This window comes from Callospermophilus lateralis, chromosome 14, assembly GCF_048772815.1.
Source record: "Callospermophilus lateralis isolate mCalLat2 chromosome 14, mCalLat2.hap1, whole genome shotgun sequence".
Classification (NCBI taxonomy): Eukaryota; Metazoa; Chordata; class Mammalia; order Rodentia; family Sciuridae; genus Callospermophilus; species Callospermophilus lateralis.
The window spans coordinates 14,262,544-14,280,011 of NC_135318.1; the positions used below are offsets into that span (position 1 = coordinate 14,262,544).

The following is a 17,468-nucleotide window of genomic DNA, read 5'->3' on the forward strand; positions in this document are numbered from 1 at the left end:
TCAACATCCAGTGATCTGAGAGGAAGAATAGCAAGATGTATACAAGATTAGAACAGAAATAAGCTAGTAGGAAACCAAATATTGGTTCTTTGAAAAGATCAACAAAAATTAATAAGCCTTTAGCTAGTTTAACTAAGTAGAAAAATTACATCAGAAGTGAAAGTGAAGACATTACTTTTAATTCTACAGAAATAAAAAGGATTATAAGAGCACTATGAAGAACTATATGCCAAAAAAAAAATTGATAACTAGATGGAATTGGAAGACTCCTACAAACAGAATACCAACCAAGATTGAATCCTGAAGAAATAGACATAACTAGTAAAATTGGATAATTTAAAAAAAAAAAAACAAAACTCATGCTTATACTGATGAATTCTACCAGTTGCGGCAATTCTTCTTAAATTCTTTCTAAAAATAAAACAGGAGGGAATACTTGTTAACTTTATAAAGCTATCTGTTCTCATATTAAAGCCAGACTAATATCACTTATAACACTGATGGGAAAAAAACAACAACAAAAGACTAGCAAATAAAATTCAACAGCACAATAAAAAGAATTATATACCATGACCAAGTAGGAATTATTCCTGGAATGCAAGGCTGATTCAATACATGAAAATCAATCACCATAAATACACCACAATAACAGAATAAGGAGAAACATTACATGATCGTCTCAGTTCATACAGAAGAGGCATTAGGCAAAATTAAAAACTCTTTCATGATAAAAACAAGATGGAAATAGAAGGAATCTACCTCAACATAGGAAAAGCCTATATGAAAAACCTGCAGTAAACATTAGATCATCAGGTTCAATAGTGACTGAAAGATTTTTCTCTAAAACCAGGAACAAGGCAACGATGCTCACTTCCATCACTTCTACTCAATGTAGCAATGAAGATCTAGCCAAAGCAATTTAAAAAGTAAAGTGAAAAGAAAGAAGAGTATCTCTGTTCACACACACATGTGCATACACATACATGCATAAGAATACATACATGTTTGTGTCCCTAAAGATACCACCAAAAGAAAACACTTAAAAACTAGCAAATGAATTCAAGGAGGTGAAAGACTTGTCCAATGAAAACTATAAAACACTGTTAAAGATACAGTTTCTTAAGTTTTGCCTGTTTATTCTCTTAAATCACACTAAAATATAAATTAATGCTTTTATTTTTCAAAAAGTTTTTTACTTTCTCATCTATATTCTTGTATATTTCTGAAATTTTCAACCATGAACATGTTACTTTTATATTTAAAGCAAATAAATATTAGTATCTAAAAGAAAAAATAATGAATTGAGAAAGTAATCATAAAAATAAACAGTAGGGGGCAACATAATATTACTATTTTCACTTTGGAAACCCAGAAGCAAGAGCTTGGAGCTGTGTCAGCAAATTTAGTACTCTTGATTTTTTTTCTCAAAAGTTTGGTAATGTGATGTTTCCCCTTATTTCTAAATGAGAATATGTGATCTTTAAGGAGTAATTCTCTGCAATGTCAATCATTGACATTTGCCCTGTACCTGTATAAGGGTTGGGTTTTTTTCCCCTTTGACAGCAAAAATGGTGCAATACATCTACTGTACCTGCCCTCTCCTTGCCTTCTCCATTGTGCAGCACAACTCCCTACTCAACAACCCCCACCAACATAGATAAATGAAGACACATAAAGAAAACCTAGGATAAACACAAGTCCTTTTTTCTTCAGTATTTATTATTTTCACATAATAATAAAAACCAAAAGTCTCAGCAATTTCAAAATATAAGCAAAGCAACTTAAAATGAAGTTAGCATTTTTTGAGTGTGGTAAGTCAACAATGCTACAGTGCTTATTAGGCACATTGCTTATAAGTACAGCTGCATCAGTTGGTTCTGTCACTTGAATACTTATGCCTACCATACCATTTTAAAACGTAACGTAATTCAGAATAAAGAATGACTCAGCATTGCTCAAAGTAAGTCCATGTTTATGATGGCCAAAAAAAAAAGAATAGCAATTTCATTATCCTGTCTCCAGTACACTACCTCTGTCCATCCAACTTCTCTTCAGGTATTTGTTTTATATAGCCACTTTTGCTTCTCTCTGTCCTTTTCATCAAGGGAGAGTTGAATAAAAACAATCAGATCAATTCATACTATAGGTTCTAGTACCATTTTTAAGTTGTACAAAAGTCCCAAGACATAGTGGCAGATCATTTAAAAACTTCCGCAGATTTAGATCCCCAAGAATCACACATTTTTACTATAGTAGAACAGATATATCTCGTGTGCACATACATAGTTATATATGTTTGGATGAATATACAGATACATATACATATATGAAAATTAGATCCACAAGGTATCAGAGTTTATCTGAATCAAAACTGAACATGAAGTTCAGCTTGGCAGCAACTCGGGATATATCTAAAATAATTAGTTGGAGGAAAAACCCAGGGCTTAGGCAGATGGAGCTAGATGGCTTCAAGAGAAAGTTCCTGAAAGGTTTATTAGGAGAGGCTTAGGAGTTAATGAGTTCTCAGTAGATTCCTGGGTAAGAACGGGATAGGGAAAGGAGACACCTAGGCATCAGACCATGGACCAAGACTCACAACTAAACAGAGTCTTGCAGGAGCTTCTCACAATGATGGAACTAGTGACAGGCACACTATCCCTACAACTCTGAAAATTTCTTTCATTGATAAAGCAGAGAATAGTCTCATCCCTAAAAAACAAAGTCCTGTGGAAAGATATAATTAAGTTCAACAGGAGATAAATTCTCTTGGGCAGATATCCTGTAATGCACAGATTATGTCAATCTCTAAATTCAGCTTTGCCCATTTCCATGCTTCCCCCATTGCCCATCTACCTCCCCAAGGTTGTATAATGAATTAGTAACCTTGGCATGGGGAGAAATAATATTTCTTATTTGGAATGTTGCCATAGGATCATGTAACCAACCATGAGATAAATAAATGATAGCAATAGAGATAGGAAAAAAATAAGACTGACTTGCATAAGTTTTATATGAAAGTTAACCTTATTATTTCACAGTTGTACCTCTGCATAAAAGCTATTTTATTACATAAATTTGGTACAAAAACCCAACTATAAAAAATGAAGCTTATTTTCATATAAAACTTATAGAAAAGAAACCTTATTATATACACAGTTAAAGCTTTATATGTTACATGTATTTTTAAAATTATATACATTTGTCTTTCTATTATCCCACTGAACTATGGCATAAGGGACAGAAGTTGTAGTTGCTGATTTCCTGAGCAAGAACACAGTGCTTGCACACAGCACACATCCAGAACTGATACTCAGTGATTGGGCTTCCTGTGGCAACGCATGTTGGCAATTTCCCTTCTCCCCTGGAGAAACAAGAGGAAAACAGTTAATTATACTGTAAAATTTCCAATGACTCTAATAATGCATTTAATAGCCTAAAAATTGAAGAATGAAAAACATTTCAAAATAATTCTTACAATGAGAAAAAGCATTAATATGCATATAGATTAAGTAAAAGAGTTTATTGTTAAGGTACAAATTGAGTGCTTTAATTATTGTATTACACACATCATACACCATAGAAATTCAAGCATCAAACAAGCGAGAATGGTAGCTATAAACAACAATTAGCCTACCCTTCAAGAAGGCTGTCCAATTCTGATTTTCTGTTATCTTTTGGATTATGTTTGGTGAAGATTTCTAGAGCGAGGTCTTCATATTGCTGTTTCTGTTCCGAACTGAGTGTCTCTAATGATTCAAGTTTAATGAAAGCTTTGGAACAAGTACCAAAAGCTCTACTGGCACACGCACAGAGTGCTAACAGAGAGTATATCTCAACTGCAGGGATGATGTCTTCATAGTCTCTCAGGTGAAGAGCTAGGAAAGAGAGAACAGTGTGAGTATTTAAAACTAATCATGATATCATGAACACGCATGGGAAAGAATGTAAATAAAGGTGCTGTCGTTTAATGCACATGAACTTGAATGGACTTAAAATAATGTTGAGAGAGAGGAGTACTAATAGAAAAAGTAGGGTCCATGATTCCTAGGTTCTGAGAAACCAACTGACAGCTCAGTCCAGTGAAGATTATAACCACCAAATGATGCACATGGCTGACCCACCCAGAAAGATACACAAGAGAAAAAAAAATGCCTTGATGTTGAAAGACACATCTTTTCTTCCATTTAAATTATAAATTTCTGGGGCATTCCATAGAAAATAGATTAATATTACACTATTAATATTAATCATAACTGTTAATCATAACTCTTAAAATATCATGTTTATTTTTGCAAAAATAAAGGCAAAGAAGTATGAAATCACATGTTCTCTCTTATTGTTTTTAAAAATAGATCGACCCATAAGGTCTCAAGTTTTCAATTCTGCAAATGTAAGTATTCAAATAGTATTTCAGAGTTACCATAGTGGTATATATGTTGCTCAATTTCAGTGTTCAGATGTTCCACATCTGGGATGAAAGGACAAAACTGGTTAATACTTTTTGTTTGTCTCATTGAAACAAGACTCAGAAAAAGGAATTGAAAATGAACCTCTAAATTGTCCATTTAGACCATTTATTTTAATAGCTATTACACCTTAATTTGCAATTCTTCTATGCTAAAGACATTGTAATCTTTCTTTAAAATGTACCATAGTACTAATATTAGATTTGTACCTAATTTGTATCTCTTTCTTCTCTAGATCTTGCAGTCTTAAAATATCCCTTTTATCATAATATACTGGAAATGTCACAAAACAAGTGTAAAATAATATACATGAGTATATATAATTAGATTCCTCAGACTGGTTCTGAGGTCAAGTGTTGACAACAAAATTTAGTGAAATGTATAAAAAAAGGTATAAAAATACATTCATTTAGTTACAATAAATAATACCTTCTAATATCATATCTGGCACATAATAGGTTCACAGGCAATTTACAGGACATATGTTGTTTCAAATCATTTTATAACTGAAAAAAAAAATTGGAAGTATATGGAAATCTCCACCCAATAGGTAAAAAAAATCTCAAGTTAAAGGTCTAATTTTTCTTTTGTCTACAAATGGTACAAAAATTATAAAAATATGACTTTACACAGTGCTTAATTTATATCAAACATTAATTAGAATTTAGATTAGTTATAAAATAAAGTATTAAAACTTATTTTATATTACTAATAACCAGTTAGACTTTTTCATAGACCCATTGCTAATGAAAACAAAAGTAGAAATAAACTACAAATATTTAGAGCATAAGGAAGAAAACTAAGAATCTTTGGAAAGATTGCCAGTAAATAGATGGAACCGGAGACTAACATGCTAAGTGAAAGAAGCTGATCCCAAAAAACCAAAGGTGGAATGTTCTCTCTGATATGTGAATACTGACACACAATGAGGGATGGGGTAGGAAAGAACTGAAGTACCTTGTATTAGACAAAGGGAAGTGAGAACTGATAGGAGTAGAGAAGACAGTAGAATGAATCAGATCAGACATGACTTTCCTCGTGTATGTGAACACACAACCAGTGAAACTCCATGTCATGTACAACCACAAAAATTGAATCTAATAAGAATAAATTATATTCCATGTATGTATAATATGTCAAAATACACTCTACTGTTATGTATACCTAAAAAGAACAAATTTAAATTTTTTTTAAATAAGGCCACAAAATAAAAGACATGCAGGACAACTGCAACCTTAAAAAAAAAAAAGAATCTTTGTAAAGAAAAACAGATACAGTGGAATGCAATAGGCATCATTACCTTAAGTACAAGTATGAAGACACTAATGGTGTGACTCTACTTTGTGTACAACCAGAGACTTGAAAAATTAGGCTCTATATGTGTGCTATGAATTGAAATGCATTCTGCTGTCATGTACAACAAATTAGAATAAATAAATAAATTTTTAAAAATACAGATACACCAATGGTTTTTAAAAACTGATTCTTCTGGATGAAAAAAGTCACAAATAAATTATCGATACCAATATTAATATATTAACTTAAAGCAATGCTAATACAAAGTCCAACAGGACTTCACCAAAACAACTCCTACCCTCAAAAAGATTATGAAGTTGATCTGGATGAACTAACATAAGAAAATACCCTTTAAAAAGAAGGGCATTAGCTTAAATCCCAGATATTGAAATTTAAAAATAAATACAAGCACAGTACCAGCATAGAAATATATAAATAGAAAATAATAGTCCAGGAAGGGATTAGATACATAAATTTAATTTCATAAAGGGAGAATTTCAAATCTGTGAGGGAAGAATACATGTTTAATAAGTGATTTTCGGTTAACTAAGAAGTTACAATAAAATATAATATGTAATAACTTTAGAGTGAAGGACTTATTAAGCATGACTCCTAAGTGAAAAATATGAAATCAGACTGACAGACATGACTGTATCAAAACTCACTATTAATATCATCATTATGCTGTCACTACTCATGAAGTCTAGGCACCATAACAAGTGATTTTTCTTTTCAGGAACTTCTCTCTTCATCATTAAAACAATGAGAGGAAGATACTATTACTTCCACTTTACATAAAAAAGAAACTACCGCCCAGTGGTGGCTCACACCTATAATCCCAGCAGCTCATAAGGCTGAGACAGAAGGATCATGAGTTCAAAGCCAGGCTCAGCAAAAAAGCGAGGCACTAAGCAACTTAGTGAGACCCCATCTCTAAATAAAATTCAAAATTAGGGCTGGGGATGTGGCTCAGTGGTTGAGTGCCCTTTAGTTCAAACCTGGGTACCAAAAGAAAAAAAAAAGAGAGAAGAGAGAAACTCTACAGCTGGAAAAGGCTAAATAATGAAGTTATAACCGCTGGGGAAATCAACATATATGATAGAGGCTTGTTATATATAATCTCTTAAGAGTTCTTACACAAATAGTGAAAACATGAAAATAGTGAAAACATGACTGCTGTCATGTCAAGCTAAAACAGCAATAATGTCACAGTAATATCACTATAGAATTATAGAAATATTCAAATAAGAGAATTTCTCTAAGATTTTTTAAAAATAATTCCACCAGAATGCAGACTAATGATTACTCAGGATTAGCAAGTGATATGTGCTTGGTGATAATATGAGCAGCAGATGAGTGATATCACAGTGGCCCACCCAATGCAGGGGGGAGGGCCCACGGGAGAAGTGTATTGAAGAACAATGTTTGCACTGCTGTCATGTCAAGCTAAAACAGCAGTAATGTCACAGTAATGTTTTAACCATTCATATGCTTTGGTTTATAACATAGATCTCATAATTAGTTCTTATGATTTAATATATTTAAACTCCAGCATACTGTTAAACCAAAATAAATTCTAGATTCAGATACTACATGTAAATAATTTTCTATAAATTATAATCCATAAGTAGCATGGAATATTAGATGACTATTAAAAGTGATACAGATCTCTGTTTACCAATGAGAAAAGATAATTACAACATACTGATTGCGGGGAAGTAAGCTCTGGTATGATAAAACATCTGAAAGGAAGTTTACCCAAAGGTCAGTGATGATCATCTCTGACTTACAACAATAATTTTATAAATTATTATTATTTACATTTATTATATTAATATATTAATATATGATATTATTTATTATTATGGTTTTTTGGTTGAAATTATTAAGAATCATTTTATAAAAGCAAGATAAATACCATAGAAATGTATACAACATGAAAATGTCTTATATCATTATTTTTTTAAAGTAAACAAAATTATGCCCTCTTTTATTCACAATATTATAAAAAGAATGTTTTTAAAAGTTTTATATAGATACAGATATCTCCAAAAGGATAGAGACTAGTCTATCAAGTGTCTGGCTTTGAATGGACAGTATATAAATACTACACACATTCTTTTGCTTATCTCAAACTTCTGATATTTCTATGCACTGTATGTGCTACCTTCGACATATTAAAAATATTTTTAAACTTCAAAAAGGGGAATGAACAAAATAATATATACAATAATCCAAACATATAAAAATAAATCCATAGCAAAAATGTTATCAAAACTAAAACAAAGACAAGCTGAAGGAATTGGCCCTTCACTCAATTTAAAATTTTTCAGACAAACTATATACACAGTTGAAATGCCCACCTGTCTTCAGTGCAGTGTCAACATAGCCCTCGTAGAGCTGCCTCTGCGCAAGGATAAAGAAGTGGTAAGCCTCAGCCCCTCTCCAGGCATTGTCTGTGAAGCGACTAGTTGTAGACAGAACTTCCTCTTCCAGCAAACCAGCCAAAGCAGAAGTGGCCTTCGAGAAAAGCAGATAGCAATCTGGGTCAGCTCAAACACACACAATGCCAGCTACCACACAACCTCGTCATTACAATGAAGGTAACCTCTGAAACTGGCAGGAGCATATCTAAAGGACCAGATTTATGATTATAAAACTTTTTTATGGATTTTTTCCATTATAATTCATATTTTGTTAACTGGTATGATCAAGTAGGATTGATTAAATTTAAGTTGATATGAGATCCATTTACACATTAAAATAATATACATATTCGAAAAAAGATTTCTGCATTTGTTGTTTTTGTCTCTGGTGCTAGGAATTGAACCCAGGGCCTTGCACATGCAAAGCAAGCACTCACAACTGAGCTACATCCCTAGCCCCTAAGAAAGTTTTTTAAATTCTCTGATTAGAAAGGAAGATTTACTAGGTAAGTAAAAAACTTAACACCAAAAAAAAAACAAATAATTCAATCAATAAATGGACTAAAGAACTGAACAGACACTTCACAGAAGAAGAAATACAATTGATCAACAAATATATGAAAGTGTTCAACATCTCTAGCAATTAGAGAAATGCAAATCAAGACTACCCTAAGATTTCATCTCATTCCTGTCAGAATGCAATCATCAAGAATACAGGCAACAATAAATGTTGGCAAGGATGTGGTGAAAAAGCTACATTCATACATTGCTGGTGGAACTGCAAATTGGTACATCCACTATGGAAAACAGTATGGAGATTCCTCAGAAAATTGGGAATGGAACCACCATTTGACCCAGCTATCCCACTCCTTGGTTTATACTCAAAGGACTATAGTGACGCAGCCACATCAATGTTTATAGCAGCTCAATTCACAATAGCTAGACTATGGAACCGACCTAGGTATCCCTCAATAGATGAATGGATAAAGAAAATGTGATATATATATTCAATGGAATATTACTCAGCTTTAAAGAAGAGTAAAATTATGGAATTTGCCAGTAAATGGTTGAGATGGAGTAAATCATGCTAAGCGAAATAAGCCAATCCCACAAAACCAAAGGCCAAATGTTTTCTCTAATATGTGGATGCTAATTCACAATAAGGGAGGGGCACTAGGGAAGAACAGCATTACCTTAGATTAGGTAGAGGGAAGTGATGGGAGGGAAGGGGAGGGAATACAGGGATAGGAAAGATAGTAGAATGAAATAGACATTATGAATCATGACTACATGATTCTGCAACATGTACACTCAGAAAAATGAGAAATTATATCCCATCTATGTATGATATATTGAAGTGCATAAATGCATTCTAATGTCATGTATAACTAATTTAAACAAATTTAAAATTTTTAAATAAAGCAAAGACTACATATTTTTCATGTTGAAAATAATTTTCAATATTTCTAAGTAGAAATTTCTAAATTTGAATACCAATTTTAAATCAGTCATACTGTACTTTGTGTCATTTAAAAGAAATAAATGCAGGGGGCTGGGACTGTGGCTCAGCAGTAGCTTGCTTGCCTAGCATGGGCGAGGCACTGGGTTTGATCCTCAGTACCACATTAAAAAAAATAAATTAAATAAAGGTATTGTGTCCAACTACAACTAAAAAATAAATATTTTAAAAACAAAAAGAAAGAAATTCAGTTGTACAAATTAAAGGACTTGTCTATAAAGAAAGGTTCGCTCTTTTTCCCTAAGCCCTTGAGAGGATCTGATGTCATTTCAGGTTACACAGTGCTCCACCTTACCTCTGAATTCTTCCCTTTCACTTTTCCTCGCTGGGCACTCTTCATCTGCTCATGGTACTGCTCTATAAGTAAGGCTGACAGTACATAGAGCTTCTTCACACGTAAAGGTTTACTTCCTTTCTTTGCCTCTTCATCAGCAATCTTTAAACAGAATTTGGGAAAGATACTTCTTAATCTGTATTTGTACAAATACAATCATTTTCAAAATTAACTGAAATTTGATTATCTAAAAAAGGAAAAAGATCAGTAGGATGGAATATAAATACCAAGTATCTGTGTTTGATATTTTAAAAGCCATTTTCCTTTCCTTATTACTAACATAAATACTCAGTTCTTTCCTTAGTATTCAGCCCATGGAGTTAAACCTATTAACAATCTTGAAATATCTGCTGTAAAATAGCTAAGTCAGACCAAAGAAAGTCATGATAGGATGGGTATCTTCCACAACACAGAGGTTTTATAAATAACATTCCAAATACACAGAGATACAATGGCATTAACATGGTACATCCTTCAGAAGTTTATTTAAATAATTTTGAGGGAAATTTTTCCTTTTTCATTAAATCAAACAGGAAAAAAATAGAATGTAAATTTTTCAGAGATTTATACTGTTCTAGTTAGTTATATTTCTTCCAAATGGATATTATCAGAAGTGTAACATTTGCAAGGACTCAAAAACTCTATTATCAATAGAATTCAATTCCCAATGCGTGGAATGTGTGCTTGGTTGTTCCAGCAAATTCTTTAAGTCTCTGTTAACCTGAGTAATAAATATATAATTGTTTAGGAATCAATAAGTTGCTAATAGTAATAAACACCCTTGTTAATAAAAGGTAATAATACCAAAACTACACAATTACCTTAAAATTATTACCTTTTACTTAGTCATAAAACCAGGAGTTTGCTATAACAAACATTTGTTTCCAAAGAAAATGGAAAATCTGTTCAAAACTATACAAAAACAATTATAACCTGGACAAACCAAATACTCACCAAAATTATTACATTACCTTAAACATCAGTTTAGCAGCATCAAAAAAGTAACTGGCTTTCCGATAGAGTTCTATAGCATCAAGAGTTTTATTCTTTTCCAGTAAGTGAGATGCATACCTAGCTAACAGAGATCCAATTTCTTTCATATTATGACTTTTAGCTAATTCAACAGCTTTGTTCCACTAGGAAAAAAATTATATCATTCGGTCACCCAAGTATTTATTTCACATGTCATGAAATTCACACAATAAGAATTTAAGTTTGTAATAACTGAAGATACTTCTTCAAAATAGAAAAAAATGGCATATGGTTTTAAAAATCACTTAAAATCAGAGAAACTATAAGTTCTACAAGCTAAATGTGTCAAAAGGATTAAATGATTTAAGACTAATTTAAGAAGTGCACCTGAAAGAATTTATGATCACATTAATCTTATAATTCTATTTTTGAACATAATGTGAACCAGAAAAAGATTCATTTTTTATTCTTTATAGTAAAATAAAATATCTAATTTCAGTTAAGAAAATATCATTTCAGATTTAACATTTAAAACTTATTTTTATACAGTAAATGCAGCTTTATAAAATAAGAAAAATACTAAAAGAACATACTAATAGTCAACAGTTTCTATAATAATTCTGTACTTTCATTTTAATTAAATTTCAGTTCTTAAAAATGTCAAATACATGTTTTATATAAAGGGAAAGCAAGGGCTGGGGCTGTAGCTCAATAGGAGAACGCTTGCCCTGCATATATGAAGCCCTGGATTCAATCCTGAGCACCACATAAAAATAAATAAATAAATAAATGTAAAGATATTGTATCCATCTACAACTAAGAAAAATTTTTTAAAGAAATAAATAAAGGGAAAGGAAAACTGATTTGCCAAAATAAATATTGATAAAGTAACCAGATTCCTTCCTCAGGCAATGATCAACCATTAATCGGTCCTTCTTTGGAAAGAAAACCTAACCCTAAAAAAATGCAGAAAATGGTGAAATTACTTCCAGATAAAAATTTGCCAGACTACAAGCACTGGTTTGTTCATGTTCCCTTATTGAGTTAGAGGGTCAATAATGAGTGGTTACCCTTCAAGGTAGCCCTTCAACAAACTCCAACTCTTTCTCCGGCTTCAAGTCTAAGGGAAACATATCTGGCCGCCTCCTTTCACAAAATTCCCTTCAAACCCTCCAACCCTTGCACTCGCCATAATCTCTACAGGATCATGACAGTGACTTTAATTTTACTTTAACTTAAAAATTCCTAAGACAACCAGCTGCACAGACATAAGTCTCAGCTCCTTACTTGGTTCAGATGTATGCAGGTATCTACAGCTGCCTTTGGTTGATTACATTTCAAAAACGCAGTCACTGCTTGTTCACACATTCCAACTCTCTGAAACATTTGTGCTATTTCCTGTAAGGACAAAACAGTACTATCAGATTTCACAGATAAAGGAAATAACTTATATTTTAATTTAGCAAAACTGTGCAGGGACATATGAAAATTAAATTGGTAGTTAAAGGAATTTTTCTTTTAAACAAACAGGGGCAGAGGCTACAAATCAGAACAGATGTTAAAGCACCTCCAACAAAACCAGTACTTTACTGGTTTAGGAAGGAGATCTTAATCAGTCTCTGAAAACACTGCACTCCTTTCCTCTCTCAGCTCAGTAACTAGTATATAGAAACGTCAAGCTCCAAAACATATCCCACATTAGCAGGTAAAAAGAAGACCTATAAGAGAACTGGTAGTATGTTTGATGGTAATCATTAATTAAAAGCATAAGAAAAACTCTCCCATTCACAAAGCTCTCAAATACCTCTCTAAAGAAATACCCTATGCCAGGCATGCTGGTATACATTTTGGTACATCTATGCATAAAGTCAAGGCTCTGAGGATCACTTGAGCCTAGGAGGCTAGAAGTTCAAGACCAGTTTGGAACTGGAATATTCCCCAAAGACTCATGTGTTGAAGACTTGGTCTCCAGAGCAGCAGTGTTCAGAGATGGGGTTTTAGGAGGCTACTGTACCCTGAGAGTGCTAATGTCATCAAAGACTGAATGGACTATGAGCAGGTGAGAGAAAGTGTAAGAGGTGGAACCTAGCTGAAGGAGGTGGGTCACTAGGAGAGTGCCCTGGATGGGTATATCTTGTCCCTGGACCCTTCCTGGCTGTCTCTGATTCCCAGCTGCCATGAAGTAAGCAGCTTTCTTCTGCCAGCCTGATGTTCTGCGTCACCTCAACCCCGAGCAAAGGAACTGAGACCTCTGAAAGTGGGAGTAAAAATCAATCTTTCCTTTGTTAAATTGTTCATGTCAGGTATTTTGGTCACAGCGATGAAAAGCTAACACAACAAGCCTGGTAACAAAGGGAGACCCCCCCCCCCATCTCAAAACAAAATGGGAAATGCCCTAGAGAAACATGTCATTCATCAGTTCATCAAGAAGCTAGACCCGAACCGCTCTTTTGGGAAGCTGTGACAGGCAAGGAGAACCACCACATCAAATCTGACCTGTTTGGCTATATTCCCCACTTTCAGAAAATCAATTTTTTGTTTGTTTCAGCATTTCTATTTAGCCAAATTGTTTCTCTCTCCACCGCGCCACCCCACTTCCAAAATACTTTTGGAAATATAAAAGTATGGGGTTTTTATCCAACTATCTCTTTAAAATAATGCTTCAATTTTTCTGATTAAAAATAATATATTTTAGGCTGGACACAGTGGTGAATGCCTATAATACCAGCAGCTCGGGAGGCGGAGGCAAGAGGATCACAAGTTCAAAGCCAGTCTCAGCAATTTAGCAAGGCACTAAGCAACTCAGTGAGAACCTGTCTCTAAATAAAATACAAAATAGGGCTGGGGATGTGGCTCAGTGGTTGAGTTCCCCTGAGTTCAATCCCCAGTACCTGCCCCCGCCCCCGCAAAAATAATAATAAAATAAAATAAAATACTTAAGATTGAGAATAAAGGTAAATGACAATGCCAATAAGAAAACTGAATTATCACAACTCTATACTTACCTATTAGTTAACAAACAAAAATTTTGAGGTGGAACTCACAACTGATACATGTCCAGACCCCACAATTTAGAGCTACAACTTCATAGGTATCATACAGCTCAGTGATTTACAAATAAAATACAAACATCTTAACAATATTCAATAATTAATTAAAAGAGGCTTAAAAGGAATATTCAAAATAAAGAGAACTCTACTTTCAGTTTCTCTCTTTTTTTTTTTGGTATGGGGGATTCAACTCAGGGGCACTCAACCACTGAACCACATCCCCTTCCCTATTTTCTATTTGATTTAGAGACAGGGTCTCACTGAGTTTCTTAGCACCTCATTTTTGCTGAGGTTGGCTTTGAACTCTTGATCCTCCTGCCTCAGCCTCCCAAGCTGCTGGGATTATAGGCGTGCGCCACCATGCCAAGCTCAGTTTCTCTAATTTGACATTAAATACTTTATTATTAATGTAACCTAATAAATGCTGAACTATCTTTTTAAACTTAAGTTGCAGCAAATTTCAAATTATTTTCAACCAAATACCTGACAACAGACATTTCATCTGTTAACAGTTCATGTATTCAGCTAACTTTTTAAAGCAATTTTATAAAACTGAGGAAACTATACAAGACTATGTTAAAGTATTAAGAATATAATTGATTTTCTCCTCTATTTTCAAACATTCTATAATACTGATATATTATTTCCTAATTAAAATAAAAGCACTACTCCATGTCTAAGAAACTATAAAATTATAGATTTTTAATTTTCTTTATTACAGAGGATATTTCCTGACTATAACATAAAAATTTAATAAAATAACCTAACAACTTCAACAACTAAAATTTGCAATACCTACTGGAAGCAACTTGTGGTTTTCCGGAAGTGAATTGACAAGATTCTCCAATCCCTCATAATCTTCTAACATAAAATAACATTCAGCTAAGCGTTCCTGGTTCCGGCCTTGTACATAATATTGTACAGCATTCAACCTACAAAAAGAAAGAAAGACAACTTTTTAAACTAATGTGAATCTTAATAAATAAGTCCTTCCACCAAAAATGTTCATTAGATTTACCAGTAGTGGTACTATCTAATTCATCATCTTCAGTCACACAATTGCTTTAAAGCATATAAATCAGAGAGGAAAATCTAGAGACTATGTAGCATATTCTAGTTGTAACAGTCTTTGAATACTCTTATGAAATGTTATTTTAATCTAATATACCACTACAGTATCTCCACTGACATTAAAAAGCACACTGATCAAGATAAAAACTTAAGAATAAAAGCAATGATTCCTGAAAACAATCTATAATAACAAAACAAGCAAATATAAAATACATTTTAACTTTGTTCAAAAATAAATCACATAATATCTTAGAATTACATACCATGATCTCAAACAGTGGAAAAATTCCTGGAGGTAAGTGTAAGTTTTTTGTTTGCTAACTCCAAAGTTTTACAATGCTCATCTCACAACTTCAAGGATCTCTTGCTCTCTAATGTCAATTGAGAGATATCTGAATTTTAAGACTCAGGAGAATGGTCCTCATTTCCCTAGCATTATTTCCAATTCTAGTGAAAATAATGGAAGTCTTCTTACAGTTCCAAAGCTAAGTGTTGTGTGAATGCATAAGGTGCTCCAGATAGGTTACGTACCACTTTTGTCGATCAGCAAAGTAGTCTCCAATGGCACTGTGGGCTTGTTCAAGGAGACTGTCATCTGCATCACCAGATCCAGTTTTCAAGAGCTGGAGTACTCTAAACCAATCTCCTAATTTCAGTCGGAGGCCAATAGCGAGATCTCTGCAACCAACGGCATTCAGTCACTCATCCATTCCACAAATATTGATCAAGTATCTACCTTTTGTTAGGTATACTTTTGGGAACAGAGAATAGGAACAGATAAGGTAACTCTCCGAACACTTTAGAAACAGCCTGACCAGGTAAGAGGCAATGAATGTGTGTCCCCTCCAAAATTCATGTGGAAATATAATCCCCTTTGTGGTGTCAATAAGAGATGGAGTCTTGTCTTTTCAGGGCTTAAGTTGTATTAAGGATCTTCTAGGAAGATAAATAACATTAAGAAAATATAGACATAATATTTACACCTGAAATTAAGTTTGTACATTATTTTATATGAATAAGAATGAAAATATAATAAAACTCAGTCCATAACACCTTTGATTTTTATTTTATGTTTCCTGACAATGGAAAATTAAATAATGGCCTAAACCAAAAAAAGAGGACCAAAATTATGAGCCATATGATAAGTGATAAAATCCCCTATTCTATAGTTCTATCAGTATTTTCCTGCCAAATGAAAAAGTCTCTATAGTGAATTATTAATAGTAAAAACATAGAAGCAAGCAACCCCCAAATTATAAAAGATAAATTAATGTGTAGAATATCTAGGTTGTATTCTAAACTAAAAATTATTTTTAAAAGAAATGATATGATACATTCACTTTTAAGCTATTATGAACAAAAGTACTTGGTGACACCTGATCCTTTGTCACCTACCTTCTGTCCATATCAAGATACATTCTTTCAGCCTCTTCAAACCTACCAAAGTAGGCCACCACTTCCGCCTGCTTCATTGATTCACTCTGCAGATTTCCCAGGCGCTTCACAAACTTAATGCCTTGGTAATCTTTGCAGCGCACAAATGCTTGCTCTGCAGTGGGCAAATCCAGTTTCTGAAGAGCTGCTTCAGCCAGTAATCGCCTTTATTAAAAAGAAGAAACAGAAAGGCTATTGAAAATTTCTGATAAACAAGCCTTGAACCAGAATTCAATGATTATGCCTATTGTTTCTGGTAAAGCGTGGTGGGAAGTATTTATTTTAGCACATGCAAACATTTTTCTTATAACACTGCTAATATTGAGGACTTCCACATCTAAAATGAATTTCTATATTTTCAAAAGAAGAGCAAGAAAAGTCTGTTCCCATCAGGAGGGAGCAGGAGATGACAGAGCTGGGACTTTAAAAGCATGCACCTGACATCTTGAGAGGTTTTAGGTTTTTAAAATACCAAAGTCGGGGGTGTGGATTGTCCTCTATGAACTGAGATGCATCTTCAATTCCAACCTTCTCAATTAATGCTCGACTATCTCGAAGAGACCGAATTTCAAAGTTAATTATATAATCCTTGTTTGGATGTTCTGGATTCTAAAAGTAAAAATTAAAACAAAGGATTCAAATAGCTGCTAATAGAACATGTTTCTTTTTTTACAATTAAAACAGACCAAAAAAAAAAAAAAAACCTACATCTTATGGTAAGCAAAATTGGGAAGAAAAGAAATCCCATTGTTATGGTTTAGTAATGAGGTATCCCCCAAAAGCTCACATGTGAGACAATGTAAGAAAGCCCAGAGAAGAAATGATTGGGTTATGAGAGCTTTAATCTAATCAATGCATTAATTGCCTGGTGGGGATTAACTGGTTGGTAACTGCAGGCAG

At 33.4% G+C, this 17,468-nt stretch overlaps 1 protein-coding gene across 2 annotated transcripts in view; it reads right to left on the reverse strand.

The window, feature by feature from the left end:
* Positions 1-1,755: 1,755 nt before the first annotated feature.
* Wdr35 (WD repeat domain 35) overlaps positions 1,756-17,468 on the reverse strand; it is a 60,345-nt gene continuing 44,632 nt past the window's right edge. For both annotated transcript variants that reach the window (XM_076832639.2, XM_076832638.2), the window contains 10 exons: positions 17,041-17,177; positions 16,530-16,733; positions 15,666-15,812; positions 14,863-14,995; positions 12,301-12,411; positions 11,013-11,177; positions 10,003-10,143; positions 8,126-8,282; positions 3,635-3,875; positions 1,756-3,361 (listed from right to left, as the gene is read on the reverse strand). In XM_076832639.2, coding sequence (XP_076688754.2) covers positions 3,211-3,361; positions 3,635-3,875; positions 8,126-8,282; positions 10,003-10,143; positions 11,013-11,177; positions 12,301-12,411; positions 14,863-14,995; positions 15,666-15,812; positions 16,530-16,733; positions 17,041-17,177 — 1,587 coding nt within the window. In that variant the 3' untranslated portion in view covers positions 1,756-3,210. The remainder of the gene's footprint in view (positions 3,362-3,634; positions 3,876-8,125; positions 8,283-10,002; positions 10,144-11,012; positions 11,178-12,300; positions 12,412-14,862; positions 14,996-15,665; positions 15,813-16,529; positions 16,734-17,040; positions 17,178-17,468) is intronic.